This window comes from Phyllobates terribilis, unplaced genomic scaffold, assembly GCF_046119375.1.
Source record: "Phyllobates terribilis strain yellow unplaced genomic scaffold, ASM4611937v1 Scaffold_8__6_contigs__length_399053987, whole genome shotgun sequence".
Lineage (NCBI taxonomy): Eukaryota > Metazoa > Chordata > Amphibia > Anura > Dendrobatidae > Phyllobates > Phyllobates terribilis.
The window spans coordinates 196,910,243-196,929,772 of record NW_027362768.1 but is presented as its reverse complement, the minus strand read 5'-3'; the positions used below and the strand labels follow the sequence as shown (position 1 = coordinate 196,929,772).

The 19,530-nt window shown below is 45.3% G+C and overlaps 1 protein-coding gene across 1 annotated transcript in view; it reads right to left on the bottom strand.

Moving 5' to 3' along the window:
* Positions 1 to 618: 618 nt before the first annotated feature.
* The window catches only part of DNASE2B (deoxyribonuclease 2 beta), a 326,043-nt gene continuing 307,131 nt past the window's right edge, over positions 619 to 19,530 (bottom strand). The window contains exons 5-7 of the mRNA XM_073643997.1: positions 6,012 to 6,173; positions 4,556 to 4,753; positions 619 to 2,778 (exon numbers count right to left, since the gene is read on the bottom strand). Coding sequence (XP_073500098.1) covers positions 2,441 to 2,778; positions 4,556 to 4,753; positions 6,012 to 6,173 — 698 coding nt within the window. The 3' untranslated portion in view covers positions 619 to 2,440. The remainder of the gene's footprint in view (positions 2,779 to 4,555; positions 4,754 to 6,011; positions 6,174 to 19,530) is intronic.

Here is a 19,530-nt window from a genome sequence, read left to right as displayed (position 1 = left end):
GGGGCGAGGAACCTTCTTTCTGCCAAGGGCCATGTGGATATTTATCCCATCCTTCAGGGGCCGTACAAATTGTACGCCAACTCTGCCCCCTCAGTGCGTCCTGACACTGGCACTGGGGTCGGGACGTAATCTTTTATTGCACTCTCCTCAGCATTCAGTAATGAACACTGTGATCTCACAGAGCAAGAAGAAATGAAAAAGGTCGGTGGCCATCAAATCACAGCTACTGGCCCAAGCACTGTGGTCACCAGGAATCTACCCGGGGGCCGGAGAAAAGGTCATCGGGGGCTGTAAATGGCCCTCGGTTCCCCACCTCTGCTCTAAAATCTGGAAGGAAAATCTTCAATTAAGACACGCAGTGTGCGCTCATCCCAAAGAGAAGACCACACGTGGCTGCATTTTACTACCAGCCATCTTCTCACAAATCTGTGTTAGATCCGACATTGCTGTGGATTCATTCAGTGTGATTTTCACCCTAAATATTGTAGGCATGAAACCTGCTGCGAAAATCCACGGCAGCTGCAGCGTAATGATTGTAAAATCTGCAGAGTTTCTGTGTTCTGTAATTTGCTGCCATTTACAATGCGGAATCTGCACCACAAATCAGAAGCGAAGACGCCAGGTCTGACAATGGTTTAGTGAATGAATATGCACAAAGTGAGAGGATGATGAATTGTAACTACAGATTATATTTCAGCAAACAGCAGCCTTACACACTACATCAGACGGAAGATCTACGCGCTGAGGAAACCGCTGACAATGTAGGCCCGGCCACATGTTCTATCCGGACATGTGCTCAATAAAGGCAGACGAAAACTACCATTCAGAACCCATGGAAAGATGTACACTCATGAATGAATCTCTTTGTAACTACTTCACCTATTTTATGTTCTGCTGCAACTATTCTTTTTGATGGACAATCCAAGAATAAACCTCCACTTTTTTTTATATATAAGATTTTTCGTGATATGTTCTTTGGAATTGCATCTGGTAAGAAGTCCTCTATAAATAAATATACAGAAATAAGTATATTTAACACAGTCACACTCGCTTCTGATGCTGGACCATCAGAAGCGAGTGTGACGATGCAGCGCGCCTACAGGGGTGAATTGCAGAGCTATGAGGATACACATTGGGGTGGCTGTTATTACAGCCATGGTTATGGCCGCTCGGTTTTGCAGATGAAATCATATGGCCAATTCTTTTATCATGAAATTTTGACTTAAAACCCCGGCTACTGCATGTGGCGCATCTGTAACACAACATCATATCCTAATTTTACGCTACTGGGCTCTAATGAAAACTTTGCAGCAGTACTCGCATCTACCATGTGCCAGTTATACGCCTTGATGGTCTCTGTGGCTCCTTCAGGCATTAAAGCCATGCTGCATATTTGCCTTTCTGAGTCATAAATTTAAGCTTCTCTGTGCGAGTTCTGCCCAGAGGGTTATGACATTATAATATAAGGTGTGTAGCGGGGTATCGCTGCTCGGTGGGTTGCATGACTGAGGCCAAATTCGCAGGTTGTGCATTTGGTGCATGTTTTATGCGCAGATTCTGAACTGATCTGCAGCATTTCTGCATCTAAAATGCATGCATATTTTCCACTCTTAGGGCTTGTTCACACATTGCATTTTTTCCAGCACGTTTTGCCACGGAAAAAAAAAAAGCATAGCGCTTTACATTTACAGCAAAGTGAATGAGATTTCTGAAATCTGCCTATTTTTTAGAGATTTGAACCATCAACGTGTTTTGTTTTTTCAGATCTGCAGCATGTTAATTCTTTCAGAGTTTTTGCAGCATTTTTCACCCATTCAAATGAACAGGGGGAAAAAAACGCAAGTCATAATGCATACAAAAATTACCCCAAAACTCGCATATTTTATACAGCTTTTTTCCTGCCAACATTCTAATTTCTGCAGTAGAAAAACCTGCTGCAAATACTAAACGTCTCCACAAACCCTAAGTTAAAACTCATCCACTTTGCTGGGTAATGTAAAAATTCTACAGATTTTATGTGCAGAAAATCTGCACCAAATATGCCATGTGTGACCCTAGCCTAATGAAACTGGTGCCGCAGGCGGTGGGAAAACGCACGTCGAGGTGTGCAGCAGCCCCTTCTTCCCTAAATTTGTTATAGGGCGTATAGCTTTTCTTTCTTTTTTATTTCTGTATTTCTGTCCTATACTATGTGCTGATTCTATGAACTGACGTATTTCATACTGTTTTAATAACTTTGATATAGTTTGATATTTCGGATCATTTTGCTCCTTCTGAGTCACTATAGGTTATTTTCTCTAGCATAGCTTAGCATGATGCATGGACGCCCGGGTCCACCAGAAGAGGATGAGCACGCACAGGCTATTATACCAAGTACTGATAAGTAGCGGGATATTTGATCATACAGGGTGAACCGTTCTCTTGATTTCCAGCTAGGACTTTATTTTCCACAGTCGCTGTAGTACGCCACCATGCTGCTGAATGCGGAGTAAATGAGTTTGTTTTGGGTGCAGACGAAGCCTCCACTCCTCCATATCTGCTCGGCGTAGCGGTTCAGGTCTCCAATACACGTCCACATGTCTGTGCTCGGCCTGGAGATGCACCATTTCGAGTGATCTTGGCGGGAGTAGAAGGAGTGGTTCGCGACTGTGATTCTCTTGATGGTGTAGACATGCCAGGGCAGCGTGCAGTTTGACAGAACCTCTATTCCCGTTGGCTGCCATGTTTCCGCTAATAAATCCGTCTGTAGTTTCTGAGCCATCCAGGCAGTGAAGATATCTGTCGGAGAAAAAGTATATAAGAAAAAAGTCTGTCGTCATATAGTAGCGATGTCATGTCTGAAAATGGGGCTGGCTTGGGGACGTAATAGTGAACCCATCTCATTGAACGTGGTGTCTGATCTACGGCTGCATGTTATTCAGCTGGAGCAGATTGATATATAGGCTCGTGGGAAAAGATTTAGAATAAATTGCATTTTACCTAAATTCCTGTTTACTAGGGTCTTAGGAGTCCAGTGGGTGGGCCTTATCAGTAGGTGTCCAGTGGGTGGGCCTTATCAGTAGGAGTCCAGTGGGTGGGCTTTATCAGTAGGAGTCCAGTGGGTGGGCTTTATCAGTAGAAGTCCAGTGGGTGGGCTTTATCAGTAGAAGTCCAGTGGGTGGGCCTTATCAGTAGGAATCCAGTGGGTGGGCCTTATCAGTAGGAGTCCAGTGGGTGAGCCTTATCAGTAGGAGTCCAGTGGGTGAGCCTTATCAGTAGGAGTCCAGTGGGTGAGCCTTATCAGTAGGAGTCCAGTGGGTGGGCCTTATCAGTAGGAGTCCAGTGGGTGGGCCTTATCAGTAATTGACACCCTTGTAAAAATATGTATACAGAGATAGCTGTCAATCAGTGAGTAGACCCGCCCACTGGACTCCTAAACCGAGACTGATGAGGAATTACAAGGAGAAACATGACAGGTAACCATATATTAATCTAATTGTCTTCTTCTGCTCGTGCTGCAGGTTCTATAGCTGCAGATTCTCCGTCGGGGGAAGCAGAGAAGACGACGTTATCACAAGCGCTGGACTATCCTGTCTATGGACCGGCGGCTCTAGGTTATTTCGCCGCTGCTGGTTTCAGGCCATTTGTATACAGTTCCCAATTCACCAAACATTACCCATATTCAGCCGCAGGAGGATTTTACAATTTCAGCTTCTGCATTTGCTGCAATTATTGTAAAATACCGATGTACAACTATAGACAAAGACCCCGATTCAACAGTTGCAGCTTTTTTTTTTTTTTTTTATTTTGTCTTGTTTTTCCATCTTTGCCTGTGGACTTTGCAAAATTCATCAACAATGGTTCACAATATCTGATCCATTTGATGCGAATTGAAAGATGCTTTTTTTTCACCTTTTTAGAGTAAAATGTCACATATTAGTCTTCAGATATTGAGAGGAATTTTTCATTTTCAGCACCTGATTTCTGTTATAAAAATGAATTTTGAAGTGCTGTGGAATATGTTGGCGCTATAGAAATAAAAAAACACTATTATTATAACAAGTCACAAATGATGGCGCCCCGCGTGATCTCACCAGAATTTGTGACTTTTTCTACCGCTCACGGCTTTTTGCTGAGAAGCAGGTGGAGCTTCGCTGAAGAGGGACGACCGAGCAAAAAGCTGATGAATATAATTTACATTGTAAATTGGAGTAGATTCTAGTGCCGATCTCCGCCAGCTCGGCGTACGGCTCCAGCGCCATTTCAGTTTCTGCCACAGATGCAGAAAGAGATGCCCGCAATGTATGAACCCCGGCGTGCTCTTGATTGACACCGCTGTGAATGGCCCCATTGTACTTCCCTGGTGCTGGCGCATCATTGTGCAAAAATTTTCTGACGTTAATGTTGCAAATAACGAATTTAAATAACCAGGGCCATGCCCAACATTGCGAACCTGAAAGATGACGAGGACTGGAAAAAAACAGCGTGAAGAGATAATGAATTTGACATAAACATAAAAAGGATTAAAAACCAAAACTTTTACTAAAACAAAAAAAGTGAAGATAGATGGATTTACCGTCATGAAAGTATTTGGATTTTGCAAAGTTCAGAAAGGATTCTCCTTGGGCCGATTCCAGTACAGCGAGTCTTGTCGTCTCTACCCAGGGGAACTGCAAATCTTCACAAATTCTGTACAGGCCCCACAGGTCGCTGTGATAGGCGTCAGGGACGGAGCAGTTGTACACATTCGGGTTGTAGTACAATAACTGGGCGGCTGTTTCATCGAAGAAAAGACAACGTTAGTTATAGACGGCGTTTCCGACTCCGCCAGACTGGTTACTCCCATCCAGGGTGGCTTGAGTCTCGGCTCCCTCTACAGCCTATCACTTTTAGCCCATGTTCCCACATAGAGGAATTTTTCTGCAGCGTTTTTATAAGCAGAAAGTCAAGCAAAGTGCATGCCCTCTGTGCGTTTAGAGACGCTGTCGAATCGGGCATGGATTTATGGTGCATTTTTTTTCCCTGGAGGATTCTATGGGAGCCGGAAAAATGCAATCATATTTCAAGTGCAGGATCGAAGTATTTCTGCATTAAAAATGACTGCATCAAATCTGCACCAAAAAATGCAGAAAAAAAAACACCGCAAAAAAAATCAGAGCAGATTGCTATTGCATATTTTGGTACTGAAAAAAACGCAGAAGTTTCGCACTTGGGAAACCGATTTCAGCTGCCGATGGACAATTTGCAAATATTAAATGATGTGACCCAAATTAATTCACTGGACAAAATGGTAAAAGCTAAGTCACCACACCAGGCTTCTATGAGGGAGGCGTTAGGGGTTTCCTTGGAGAGGAGACATTTTTCAGTATTTCCTGTGAATTAGGGTTTGGGTTGAAAAGCACTGTCCTGGACAATACTGCCATATCCTCCCCTTGTAACACCACCACATGTCCAGTGGTGCCGCCAGTGGCAGCCGACCACACAGCGGCTACGGGCCCATGAGTTGGGGGAGCCCAATGCTGACCGGCCCGGCCCACTGTCCGCCCTCTCGCTAATAATACACCTAGATGCTGTGGTGAGCAGTCACCACTGCGTCTAAGTGCCTCGATAGCACAGGGGGACCCTGTTTAACCCCCCCAGGGCCACTGCAACATGATTGTGGGAACCCTATGAACAGCAGTCGTGGCAATGAGGGGCCCAATTCGGACCTTCGTTATGTGGCCCCCACATTTTTCTGTACACCCCTTTTTAGACTTTCTAAAGGCTGTCCAATTCCTTAGCGCCCAGATGATACTGACATATGGTTCCCTACTTGGCGGAGCCTCGTGAACAGGTAAATGCCTAGCGTGCTGTCCCTACAACTATGGCTGCTCCTTTCCAGATACAGCATGGGTTGTCTCTAGCATTGCAGCCACAATTACTCCAGGTTCATTTGCAATACCAGGCAGATCCTGTGGACATGAGAGGCGCTGTCCCTAAAAGTGAAATATCATATATAGAAAAGGACTGAGAATCAGAAGACGAACGCTCACCGATCTGCTTGAACTGGTCATATTTGTACGTCACACACAGGGCGACCTGTCCGTAGCGTCTGCCGGTGTTAGGATATCCAAAGCCGTCTTCTGGAAATGGGGGGAAATGTGGAACGGAGTGAACGAGCCAAAACCCCTGAAATCTGTCAAAGAGAAGCGCTCCTGAAAGAAAAGCAAAAGCTGCAATGAAAGCCGTCTGCGGGATTTATAAGGAGTATCCGCTATGGAAGGAAACGTTAGCGATGAGCGTTCATCACTACCAGGATTCAACATCTCTGCTTGCTGTCAGTAAGTGGAAACCATATTACTGATATTTAGAGGCTAAACTTGTCCTAAGCTTGAGCCGGTGCACAGACTGTGGAAGTGCTGCGGATGTTACATCCAGTACCAGCAAAATGCACAAGAATTTAACGTTACGTTCAATGGGGAAATCAAAACCTCAAAGACCATTTTTTTGTGGATTTTGCTGCAGATCAAATGCAAAGATCTTCCTGTGTGTTGGTACAAATGGTTAATGGGGAACTGTCAATGTGGACAATTATGGCGTATTCACAGGAAAGGCCCAAACGACCTACAGTGTGGTGTCCGACCCCCTGGGGGCGAGCAGAGCCCAACTCTTTCTGTGCCCTATATACAATGGGGAAAAGAAGTATGATTTTTCACCCACTGCCGATTTTGCAGGTTTTCCCACCTACAGAGAATGGAGAGATCTGTAATCTTTATCGTCAGTCACTTCACCTGAGAGAGACAGAAACTCTAAATAAAAAACATAAAATCACATTGTATGATTGTTACATAATTTGCATTTTATTGCATGAAATAAGTATTTGGTCACCGACCAACCAGCAAGAATTCTGTCTCTCACAGACCTGTTAGTTTTTCTTTAAGAAGCCCTACTACTCTGCACTCATTACCTGTATTAACTTCACCTGTTTGAACTCATTACCTGTATAAAAGACACCTGTCCACGCACTCAATCACACTCCAACCTCTCCACCATGGCCAAGACCAAAGAGCTGTCTAAGGACACCAGGGACAAAATTGTAGACCTGCACAAGGCTGGATGGGCTACAGGACAATAGGCAAGCAGCTTGGTGAGAAGGCAACAACTATTGGCACAATTCTTAAAAGATGGAAGAAGCACGAGATGACTGTCAATCTTACTCGGTAAGGGGCTCCATGCAAAATCTCACCGTGTGGGGAAAGGATGATTCTGAGAAAGGTCAGGAATCAGCCCAGAACTACATGGGAGGACCTGGTCAATGACCAGAAGAGAGCTGGGACCACAGTATCAAACATTACTGTTAGTAACATACTACTCCGTCATGGATTAAAATCTGGCAGGGCACACAAGGTCCCCCTGCTCACATCAGCACATGCCTAGGCCCTTTTGAGGTTCGCCAATGACCATCTGGATGATTCAGAGGAGGCATGGGAGAAGGTCATGTGGTCAGATGAGACCAAAAGAGAACTTTTTGGTATCAACTCCACTCGCCGTGTTTGGAGGAAGAAGAAGGATGAGTACAACCCCAAGAACACCATCCCAACTGTGAAGCATGGTGGGAGAAACATCATACTTTGAGGGGCTTTTCTGCAAAGGGGACAGGACGACTGCACCATATTGAAGGGAGGATGGATGGGGTCATGTATCACAAGATTTTGGCCAACAACCTCCTTCCCTCAGTAAGAGCATTGAAGATGGGTCGTGGCTGGGTCTTCCAGCATGACAATGACCCGAAACACACAGCCAGGGCAACTAAGGAGCGGCTCCGTAAGAAGCATTTCAAGATCCTGGAGTGGCCTCGCCAGTCTCCAGACCTGAACCCAATAGAAAATCTTTGGAGGGAGCTGAAACTCAATGTTACCCAGCGACAGCCCCGAAACCTGAAAGATCTGGAGAAGATCTGTATGGAGGAGGGGGCCAAAATCCCTGCTGCAGTGTGTGCAAACCGGGTCAAGATCTACAGGAAACGTGTGACCTCTGTAATTGTATCAAAAGGTTTGTGCACCAAATATTAAGTTCTGTTTTTCTATTGTATGAAATACTTATTTCATGGAATAAAATGCAAATGAATTATGTAAAAATCCTACAATGTGATTTTCTGGATTTTTTTTAAGACTCCATCTCACACGTGAAGTGTATCTACAATATAAATGACCGACCTCTCCATTCTTTTTAGGGGGGAAAATTTGCAAAATCGTCAGGTATCAAACACTCATTTTCCCCACTGTATCTACACCTGCCCTTGTGTTATAAACCTGATGTAATGTGAATCTTGTGGAGAATCCTGAAAACCGCTGCAGGTAATAAACCTTTCCATTGCCAGTAATAAGTGTCATCACGCCGAGTCTTCGCCGTGGACCGCGGACACCGTACCGTATACAATTGTAAGTAAATCTTTTTCTGCAAAGTCGACTTTTTAACGTTCAAAGTGCAGCGCTGGATTAGTGAGACAGATCCCGGGCACAGGGGGACGTTATTCCAGGGCAAGCGCTATACGTGCCCAGGAAGGACAATGATTAACCGGCTACCGGCCCCATCCAGGTGAGGAGCGGGTGTACAAACTCCTGGTCATGACCTCATAGTGACCACTCACAGGACAGCTCAGTCACGTCCACCATCAGAGGGTCTATATTCTGCAATAGGGTGGGCTCCCCTGACCAGCAATCGTGCGTTTAGATAAACTATCACTGACTTTTCTTCTACTTAGATGCAGGCATTATGGGCTAAAATAAATTTTGCAATTGGATTCTATTTAAAAAATTACAAAAACTGAGTTTGGTTTAAGTTGGTATACATGCAGCACATAAATGCATGTTTACACTGGCCGTTAATCAGAAAAAATGTACAAGAAGCAAAAATGAACATAAACCCTGCTGTAAAAACATAAAAAGCAAAAGTGCATTTAAATAACATAGGGTTCTTAGTAACACTGTTTTTGATCAAAAATAGTATAAAAGCTATCCCACCACGACAAGGTGAACCATTCAGGATGGTCCTACTCTGTCTAATATTAAAAACCTTACTATGTGTTAAAGTTGACCTCAATGTGTGAATAAGGGCAGACAACCACCGGGGCCCGAACTGTGGACACCAGCCAAGGGAAGCTATATAAGGCCACGGCCCCACTTATCAGTATTTGGTCAGTATTTCTCCTCAGGAGTGGGAGCCAAAACCAGGAGTGGGTGATAAATGCAGAATTGGTGACTTGTTTCTATTATACCTTTTCTCTGATTGTTCCTCACCTCGTTTTGGCTCCCACTCCTGAGGAAAAATACTGACTGAATACTGACCAAATACTGATAGTGGGGCCATGGCCTTAGGCTGGTTTCACACGTCCTTATATTTCCGGTACCGGAGATATCCGTGTCCCGTGTGTCAGAGGATTACAGTAGGGGACACCTAGGACAGGTTAGTATAAGGATTTTGTTATGTTCTGCTACCAGAGCTAAGGAAAGAGAGGAGATCTGTCCCTACGATAGAACTCAGCTGAATCCCTACGATGTAACAGGGAACCTGATCCTGCGATCAGACCTGCTAAAGTCCTAAGCTAGTCTGTACGGAGACCTATAGATGTGGGGAAGGAATCCCTACAAGTACTAAGGACTGGGAGGAATATGGGACACCTCCTAACAGAAATAGTAGCAGACAGACGAACAAACAAAATATATAGAACATAGAGGTCCGTAGACCAAGCAAACTAACAGAGTAAGATACAGAGCACAGGCTAGCTAGAAAGTAGTTATACAATGAAGTCCAGCAAAGCCAGAAGGGCGGAGCAGGCTTAAATAGGCCAACAAGGTCATGTGACCAGCAAAGGAAAAAAAACCTAAGAGCAAGGTTCTAACAGTACCCCCCCTTCTAAGAGGATCCTCCGGATCCCCTAGGACCAGGCTTATCAGGAAATCTCCTGTGAAACGCTCTGATAAGTCTGGACGCGGAAACATCATCTGACCTCACCCAAGAGTTATCCTCGGGTCCGAAACCTTTCCAGGCCACAAGATACTGCAAACTACCTCTATACAGTCTAGAGTTAAGGATGCGAGAAATTTCATATTCCCCGTCCTCCACCACCGGAGGAACAGAGGCAGAGGCGTCACCATCCGACACAACAGCTTTTTTCAACAGAGAGACATGAAATACCGGATTAATTCTCCAGGAGGTAGGAACCTCCAACCTAACAGCAGATTGGTTGACAACCTGAAGCACCTTAAAGGGCCCTACAAACTTGGGACCCAATTTCTTAGAAGGAATCCTCAACCGCAGATTCCTAGAGGACAACCAAACCATGTCACCAACAGCGAACAAAACCTCCTGTCGTTTCCTATCAAAGTAGTCCTTAGATTTTCTGTTGGCCTCCTGAAGATTACCACGCACATCCGTCCAAACTCTTTCCAAATCACCGGAAAAATTCTCCTCCTCAGGCACGGCAGATCCCAACTTGGAGAACGACCCAAACGACGGATGTCTCCCAGAACAACAAAAAAAAGGCGAACACCCAGCAGAAGAAGATGTATGATTATTCAGAGCAAATTCAGCAAGTGGCAGAAACTCAGACCACCCCTCTTGATTGTCTGCCACAAAACAACGCAAGAACTGCTCAACATCCTGGTTTTTCCTTTCTGTCTGGCCATTAGATTCAGGATGATATCCGGACGAGAACAATAAATGAACTCCCAACCTGTCACAAAAGGCACGCCAAAAACGAGCCACGAACTGAGGACCCCTATCAGAAACAATGTCAGTAGGAACTCCATGAAGTCTGACAATTTCCTTGACAAAGGCCTTAGCGAGAGTTTTAGTGCAGGGCAGTTTGATGAAGGGAACCAAGTGACACATCTTGCTAAAACGGTCCACGACCACCCAGATGACAGTAAAACCCTCAGAGGGGGGAAGGTCAGTTATAAAGTCCATAGCCAAATGTGTCCAAGGAGCACTGGGAACCTCCAAAGGACAAAGCAACCCCGCAGCAGGAGTATGTGAGGACTTAGATCTAGCACATATAGTACATTGACGCACCCACTTAATGACTTCCTTCTGCCATCCAGGCCACCAAAAACTGCGACCCACCAGTCTCTTGGTCTCAGAGATTCCGGGATGACCTGCCAACCGAGATTCGTGACAGTCAACAAATAAATCTCTCCTAAAGGTCCCAGGCACAAACAACCTCCCATGAGGAGTGTTAGATGGGGCATTCTCCTGAGCTTTAAGAATCTCATCTTCCAAAACGGAGTCCAAAGCAGCTATCACAACACCTTCTTGTAAAATGTTCTCCTCTTTCTCAGCACCGACTATGGGAGAAAAACTGCGAGACAAGGCATCCGCCTTAACATTCTTAGTACCAGGGATGTAAGTAACGGAGAAATTAAACCGCGAGAAAAACAGTGCCCACCTAGCCTGACGGGCATTCAGGCGCTTGGCAGCATCAAGATATATCAGATTTTTATGATCCGTAAGAACCTGAATGGGAAATTCCGCACCTTCCAAGAAGTGACGCCAGTGTTCAAATGCGAGTTTAATAGCCAATAATTCCCGATTACCAATATCGTAATTCAGTTCAGTCTCCGAAAATTTTTTTGAAAAAAAGGCACAGGGATGTAATCCATCCCCGTTATCCTGAGACAATACTGCGCCAACCCCCACAGAGGAAGCATCAACCTCAACCAAAAACGGCCTAGTAACATCAGGCTGCATAAGGATGGGAGCAGAGGTGAACCTCTCCTTGAGATACACAAAAGCTTCAATGGCCTCAGAAGACCACTGAACCGCATCAGCACCTTTCCTGGTGAGATCAGTCAGAGGTTTGACAATACTAGAAAAATTTTTATGAATTTTCTGTAATAATTGGCGAAACCTAAAAACCTCTGTATCGATTTCAAACCAATAGGCCTAGGCCATTCCTGTACAGCTTGAACTTTAACCGGGTCCATCTCAAAACCTTTGCTGGAGATAATGTAGCCCAAAAAACTAATTCTCTGTACAGCGAACTCACATTTCTCCAGCTTAGCAAAAAGCGAATTGTCCATTAACAACTGTAATACCTCACGTACGCTCCGCCAATGAGACTCCAGATCCGGCGAATAAATCAAAATGTCATCCAAATACACAACCACATTTTTGCCGATCAAAGGTCTAAGGATGTCATTAATAAGATTCTGAAAAAATGCAGGAGCATTAGTAAGACCAAAAGGCATAACCAGATTCTCAAAATGACCCACAGGAGTGTTAAAAGCAGTCTTCCATTCATCACCCTCCTTCATGCGCAACAGATTGTATGCCCCCTTAAGGTCAATTTTAGAGAACCACTTGGCCCCCATTATCTGGTTAAACAGATCAGGAATCAATGGCAGTGGGTAAGGATTGCGTACCGTAATTTTGTTAATCTCACGAAAATCCAGACAAGGACGTAAACCGCCGTCCTTTTTTTTTACAAAAAAAAATCCAACCGCCACAGGAGACTTAGAGGGCCTAATGTGACCGGCGGCCAAACTTGTCTGTATGTATTCCTCCAAAGCCTTCCTCTCAGGAATAGTAAGGTTAAATAAACGACTTTTAGGAAGAGTCGCTCCAGGGACAAATTCAATAGAACAATCATAGTCTCTATGGGGAGGCAAAACCTGCGATTCCTTCTCAGAAAAAACTCTCCAAAAATCCTGAATAGGAACAGGCAATTCTCCCCTATCCAAAGCTGCAATACGCCCGTTACAACACTTGTCATAACATTTATGGCTCCAGGATTTAATTTCACTGGTAGACCAATCCAGTACAGGATTGTGAAATTTTAACCAGGGCAATCCCAATATTACTGGAGAAGGCAAGTTATTCAACACTACCAAATCCAATTTCTCATGGTGAACACCATTAATAGTGAGAGGAAATTCACTGACCTTGAGAGTAATATTCTTCAAAGGGGAACCATCCACAGAAACCACAGCAATGGGGGATGATAAAGGTTCAGGTTTTAAATTGAGTCTTTCCAAGAATCCCCCATCAATTACATTCAGAGTAGACCCACAATCAACAAACACCCAAAATTCCATTAATTTTTCCTGAGCAATCGTGGAAGCAGCTAAAAATACACCCTTGGAATTTAAACAGGCAATACGGGCATGACTGACCATTTTTTTTTCTTTCTTCATACGAAGCTCACAGCCTTTAATCAAATGACCAGATTTTCCGCAATAGAAACACAAGCCTTCAGAAAATCGACGGTCTTTTTCTTGAGAGCGAGGTGCCACCGATCCAATCTCCATCGGTTCACCACTGTTAGTACACACATTCTCATAACCAGAAACTGACATAGCAGAGGATTTGCTCTCATTAACCCTTGCACGCAGTCTCCTATCCACCCGTATAGCTAATTGCATAGCCTGTTGCAAATCTTCAGGTGTAGGATAAGCAATTAGCAGGTCTTTAACCCTTTCACTGAGCCCAGCAAGAAATAGACTTTTCAGAGCAGAATCGTTCCACCCTATTTGAGTAGACCAACGACGGAAATGAGTACAATATTTTTCCACATTACCTGATCCCTGTTTCAAACGTCTCAACTCAGTCTCAGCTGATGCAACACGGTCAGGATCATCATATAATAGTCCCAAAGCAGAAAAAAAACTATCCACTGATCTGAAGCATGTATCACTAGGTTGCAAAGAAAAGGCCCACTCCTGAGGCTCTTTGCGCAAAAGTGACATTATGAACCCTATGCGCTGGGATTCATCCCCAGAGGACTTGGGTCTCAAACGAAAATACAATAAGCAAGCATTTTTAAATGAAAAAAATTCTCGATGTTCACGAAAAAATAAATCCGGCAAACATACCTTAGGCTCCAAGAAATGTGCTCCAGGACAGTTACTCACGTGCTGACGGAGCTCGGCCACCTCCAGAGAGAGTCCCTGCAGGCGATGAGCCAAATCCTGAACCGACACCATGATGGAACAGAAAAATCTTTCCTTAGAGAATTTGCAGGCTGGACTTACTGTTATGTTCTGCTACCAGAGCTAAGGAAAGAGAGGAGATCTGTCCCTACGATAGAACTCAGCTGAATCCCTACGATGTAACAGGGAACCTGATCCTGCGATCAGACCTGCTAAAGTCCTAAGCTAGTCTGTACGGAGACCTATAGATGTGGGGAAGGAATCCCTACAAGTACTAAGGACTGGGAGGAATATGGGACACCTCCTAACAGAAATAGTAGCAGACAGACGAACAAACAAAATATATAGAACATAGAGGTCCGTAGACCAAGCAAACTAACAGAGTAAGATACAGAGCACAGGCTAGCTAGAAAGTAGTTATACAATGAAGTCCAGCAAAGCCAGAAGGGCGGAGCAGGCTTAAATAGGCCAACAAGGTCATGTGACCAGCAAAGGAAAAAAAAACTAAGAGCAAGGTTCTAACAGATTTTTTATTTTATTCTTATGTTTACACAGGGACACTGCGGGAGCAGACTACTACCCTCATCATTGTCCCTGCTGGTGCTGATCGCCGCGCCGGCAGGGAACCATGATGAGTGCAGTGTTCAGCACCCGGCGCTAACTGTACACTGATTCCCAGGCGCCGGTCCATGTGATTCTGATGCGGCACACGTGTGACACACACGAACACACGGGAAACGGATATCTCCGGTACCTTTTTTTCCGGTACTGGAAATATACGGACGTGTGAAACTGGCCTTATAAAGCTTCTCTTGGATGGTGTCCAGAGTTCAGGACCCGGTCCTTTGTCTGCCCTTATTCACACATTGAGGTCAACTTTGACACATGGCAAGGTTTTTAATATTAGACAGAGTAGGACCATCCCGAATGGGGTCACCGTGCCGTGGCGGGATAGCTTTTCTACTATTTTTGATCAAAAACAGTGTGACTAAGAATCCTATGTTATTTAAATGCACTTTTGCTTTTTTTTTTTTTTTTTTACAGCAGGGTTTTTGTTCATTTTTGCTTCTTGTAGGTTTTTTTCTATTTAAAAAATGTTGCACCATTTGTTTTTTTTACAGGCTCTTTTCTTTCGCTTGAACCTTACTGTTTGCAGAATTAGTTAACTGAGAATCCTTCAGTGAGCTCCAACTGACTGGGAGTTTTTAACTCTTATCTGTCTTTTCCTAAAACTCCTCTCAGCTAATTTATATCAACGGACCACATCAGAGTTGAACAGAACTTTGACGTGGTGATAAATCAGTTTAGAAAAAAGACAGATAAAAGTCAGACAAACTAATGAGATCACTGACAAATTCTCAGTTAACTCTGCAGCTAACAATGTGCAGGGAAACAAAGAGCCTGTAACAAGCCAAACGCTGCAAAAAGGTGAATGAAACCCAATTGCAAAAATTACTTTTAACTTAAAATATTTGCATTTCAAGGGATTGTCCTGTTTAAAATATTTTTAGCCCATTTCTCACCCTCAGGTCCTGCTGTGTCTCCACTGCTGCTCCGATCACGTCGACAGCGCTGCAGCCAATCACTGAGCTCGCACATAATGTACAGGTCGCATTATATAATGTAATGACTATGGAATGGGGACCGGTGTCAGGCGAGGGCAGGACGCTGCGTGTACAGCAGAATAAGCCGCGTGATGTTCCCCAGTGGGCGAAACCTTCCCAATATAGAACACCATAGTGGGGCCGGCAGGAAAACCTCCAATACCGGGTGATACGGGCGCCTCAGGGGTGGAAGGTCATACTATAAGTGGGATTCCTACAAGATTTGGGACTAGTGATTCTTCCATGTAGCGGATCCTTTTAGTCCGGTTTTTAATTGCTACATAAATCCCTTTAATGAACAATAGGGTGGGGGGGAAGGACACAGACAATCCAGAAGTAATAAGCACATCAATAAATACAAGAGGATAATTAATTAGTATTAATTTTATTATATATATATAAAAAAAAAATCCCCTCAACTCTCCAAACATTAAATGCATTGCTGGAAAAATTGTGCATATAAAAAAAGAAAAATAATGTCCATATAAGCAAAATAAGCTTAAAAGACCATTGTCTGGTCACTGGCCAATGAGGAAATAAAAACAATTGCAAAAATATAATATTTTGCACATTGTAAAGTAGCTGCATATAGAGATTTATAGAATAACTGACTTCAGGGTTTGATCCGCTAATAGCTGAAATAGTCACCAACTATGCAAAAAATGTAATAATGCAAACTACGTGCAGCAGGCAGAAAGAGCGAGGCGATTAAATGCAAATACGGGGCGGTGGCCGTGAATATCTGAAATCGGCATTCGAAGAGCTCAAACCACCCTGGAAGTGAGGAAGGAAGGTTTGTCACAGGACGAGTGTTCACTCAATCAGCAAAGCATGGAGCTGCAGTAGAGGCACCTGAGTATGTGAAAGGATAACAATATTATTATTAATGGCCTTCTGCCCGATCTTGAGCCATGACGTGATGGATGAACGCTCTGTAGGAAGATGGATCTTGTGCAGCCTAGAGAGGTCACCAGGGTCTTCTCCGCTCTTATCTTGATAATAATGTGGCGCCCCTGAGGGTTCAGTCGCCACAGGGGTACTGCACCTCAGTAGAGGTGTGGTAACTCCTTTTCCAGGTAAAGATGGAGCGCTTCTCAGGACCCCACTTCGCCACTCAACACTACACCACTCCTGTCCTGTAGGGGGCCTAAATGCACCAGGGTGCTGCCCCGGTCCGGGATAGAGGAGATGGGGGGGAACCAAAGATAGGGGGAACCATGTAGTGGGTGAGGGTGGAGGACACCCTTTTAGGAAACACTTATTGATTCATATTTAATCTACGGCCATCTTAAGTTCAAGGTCTTTGCTTGTGGTCTTCTGCCAGAGTCCAGCAAAAGTCTGCAGCTGACTGAAGATACACGGTCCTCGTACTCTGGCCTCGAGACGAGGAGCGGGTCAGAGTTAACCAGTGTCTCTACCCGGTCAAGGTCCTGACCTAAGAAGGCCTGGGAGGGGAGCAGAGGAGATAGGCTCCACAGGCAAAAGGATCCCAGGGGGATACGGACGGAGCGGAGTCGCCACCTGTATTCTTTACTCTGGCCTAGTCAGAGGGACTCCTGCTGCAAGAGGGGTGACCGGCCCCCGATATCTGACTTTGTTACTTCATGTCTCAGTCAGAAAAGCCCGGAGGCTTAGTGGATCCCAGGGGGATACGGACGGAGCGGAGTCGCCACCTGTATTCTTTATTCTGGCCTAGTCAGAGGGACTCCTGCTGCAAGAGGGGTGACCGGCCCCCGATATCTGACTTTGTTACTTCATGTCTCAGTCAGAAAAGCCCGGAGGCTTAGTGGATCCCAGGGGGATACGGACGGAGCGGAGTACGCCACCTGTATCTCTCACACTGTGTTTATCCAGTGGGACCCGGCCTTACACCACGTTCGTACCACACACAGTCAGAAGACTTAGTGGGAGAACTTGCCAAGGAGAGGAACACACACCGCAGGGGTCTCGACAGGTGCTCCTGATCTACCTGAGAAGTGCTGAACCCCCTTCCTGGTGGCCACAGTACGCCGTGTGAAGCAGAGAGAAGCTTTGTGGCTGAAAATTCATCTGAATGTGAGTAAAACCCCGGATGACTTCACACACCGCCTCAGCCTGTTATTTCCTGCGCGGCACTGCACCCACCATTCCTCATCACACTCCTGCGGGGAGCCGTTCCATCCTAGCTGCCCCTAACACCAGCCTCAGTGGACTGAAGCAGCGCTGGTGTCCATCACCAGAAACCACAGGTGGCGTAGTCGAAATACCACTCTTACTTGAAAGCCCATTATTTTTATGTGACAGCCCTGGGCACGGAACAGGTCCAGGCCATGACTGCCTCCCCCGCTACCCCTACACCGACCTGGCTCCGAGTAACCCAAATAGCCCAGGGAGGGCATCACAGTATCAGGCCATGAGGTCGCTGGTCTTCCTCTTCGCCTTGTTCCTTCTATTCTTCCCACCATGATGTTCTTCTCCAGTGATCGCTCTCTTCGTATGATGTGTCCACAGTCGTAGCTCCATGATCTTTGCTTTCAGTGACATGTCTGGCTTGGTTTGTTCTTCTTGCCGTCCATGGTATCGAGAACATCCTTCTCCAGCTCCACAAGAAGGCGTTGATTCTTCTGACTTGTTTCTTTATCGTCCAGGTTTCGCATCCATATATTACCACAGAAGAGACCAGACTGTACGAGCCGTGATTTCGTCACCAGTGAAATGTTCCTCCATCTGAAGACCTTGTCCAGGGACTTCATTGTTGATCCGCCCATAGCTATTCTCCTATTGACTTCCGGTGTCGTCGCTGCATCTTGAGTGATCATTGATCCGAGTAGGTTGAAGTCCTTTACAACTTCCAGTTCATCGTCGTCCATCTTAGATGTGTTCCGGTCGTTCCTGGCAGTCGTCAGTATCTTTGTCTTCCTTGTAGAGTAGCAGTCCCATTCTCGAGCTTTACATCTTGACCCTCCATAATACGTCCTTCATCCCATGCTTGAGCTTTCCATCTTGACCCTCCACAATACGTCCTTCATCCCATGCTCGAGCTTTCCATCTTGACCCTCCATAATACGTCCTTCATCCCATGCTTGAGCTTTCCATCTTGACCCTCCACAATACGTCCTTCATCCCATGCTCGAGCTTTCCATCTTGACCCTCCATAATACGTCCTTCATCCCATCTGCGCTTGTTGCTATCAATGTTGTATCGTCTGCGTATTTAGGATTGTTCATGATTCATCCAGCAATTTTGATTCCTTCTTCTTTTTCGACAAGTCCATCCTACCGGACAATAGCTTCTGCGTATAAACTGAAGAGAAAGTCCAGTTTTTAATTGCTACATAAATCCCTTTAATGAACACTAGGGGGAGCTCGGGGGGCAGTGCTGTATACAGACCATACACTGAGCTCAATAATGACCTGTATGCAGGAAGCTCCTGTGCTCCCTCTAGTGGTGACCGAAGGCTGCCAGCATATAAAGGGGACCTGAGATGCCAGTTTGCTTTTATTTTACTCCTGCGTGTGTAAGGTTCCACAGATATGGACCTTTTTCTTTAGTGCTAGTTTTTATGGTCTTTACCAAAAGGGTGTGGCTCACAAGATTCTCTGGGGGCGTGTCTAAAGCCTACTCTGAAAATTACCCTGTGAGCACCACCCCCTTGGAAATTAAAAAATTACCTGCTCACTAAGGGGATCCGCGGGAATAAAATTAGAGCAAAAACCGCCCACCGTGACCCGGTGACAGCTCCTCTTTACAGAAGTTTCCCAGATCTTTCCTTCTTCAGTAGTTTTGCGCTGGAGATTTTCAGGGCTTTTCTCTTTGGCCGCGTGATTCCTTCTTCAGGGTCTCGATCCTCTTCCGCTGATGACACGAACTTTGGGTCATGGTTTGGGTTGTTCCAGACCCCTCAATGTGCAGGAATGATGAAACGCACGGGGGGGCCGGGAAATCTATAGGATGGAACAACCATGGATGGGTGAAGCACCCGGCGCCTGGGCAGAAGGCAGTGATCGACTCTTACTAGGTGGGAGCTGATGGAGATACGCCAGCAGGGATGCGAGGAGGAG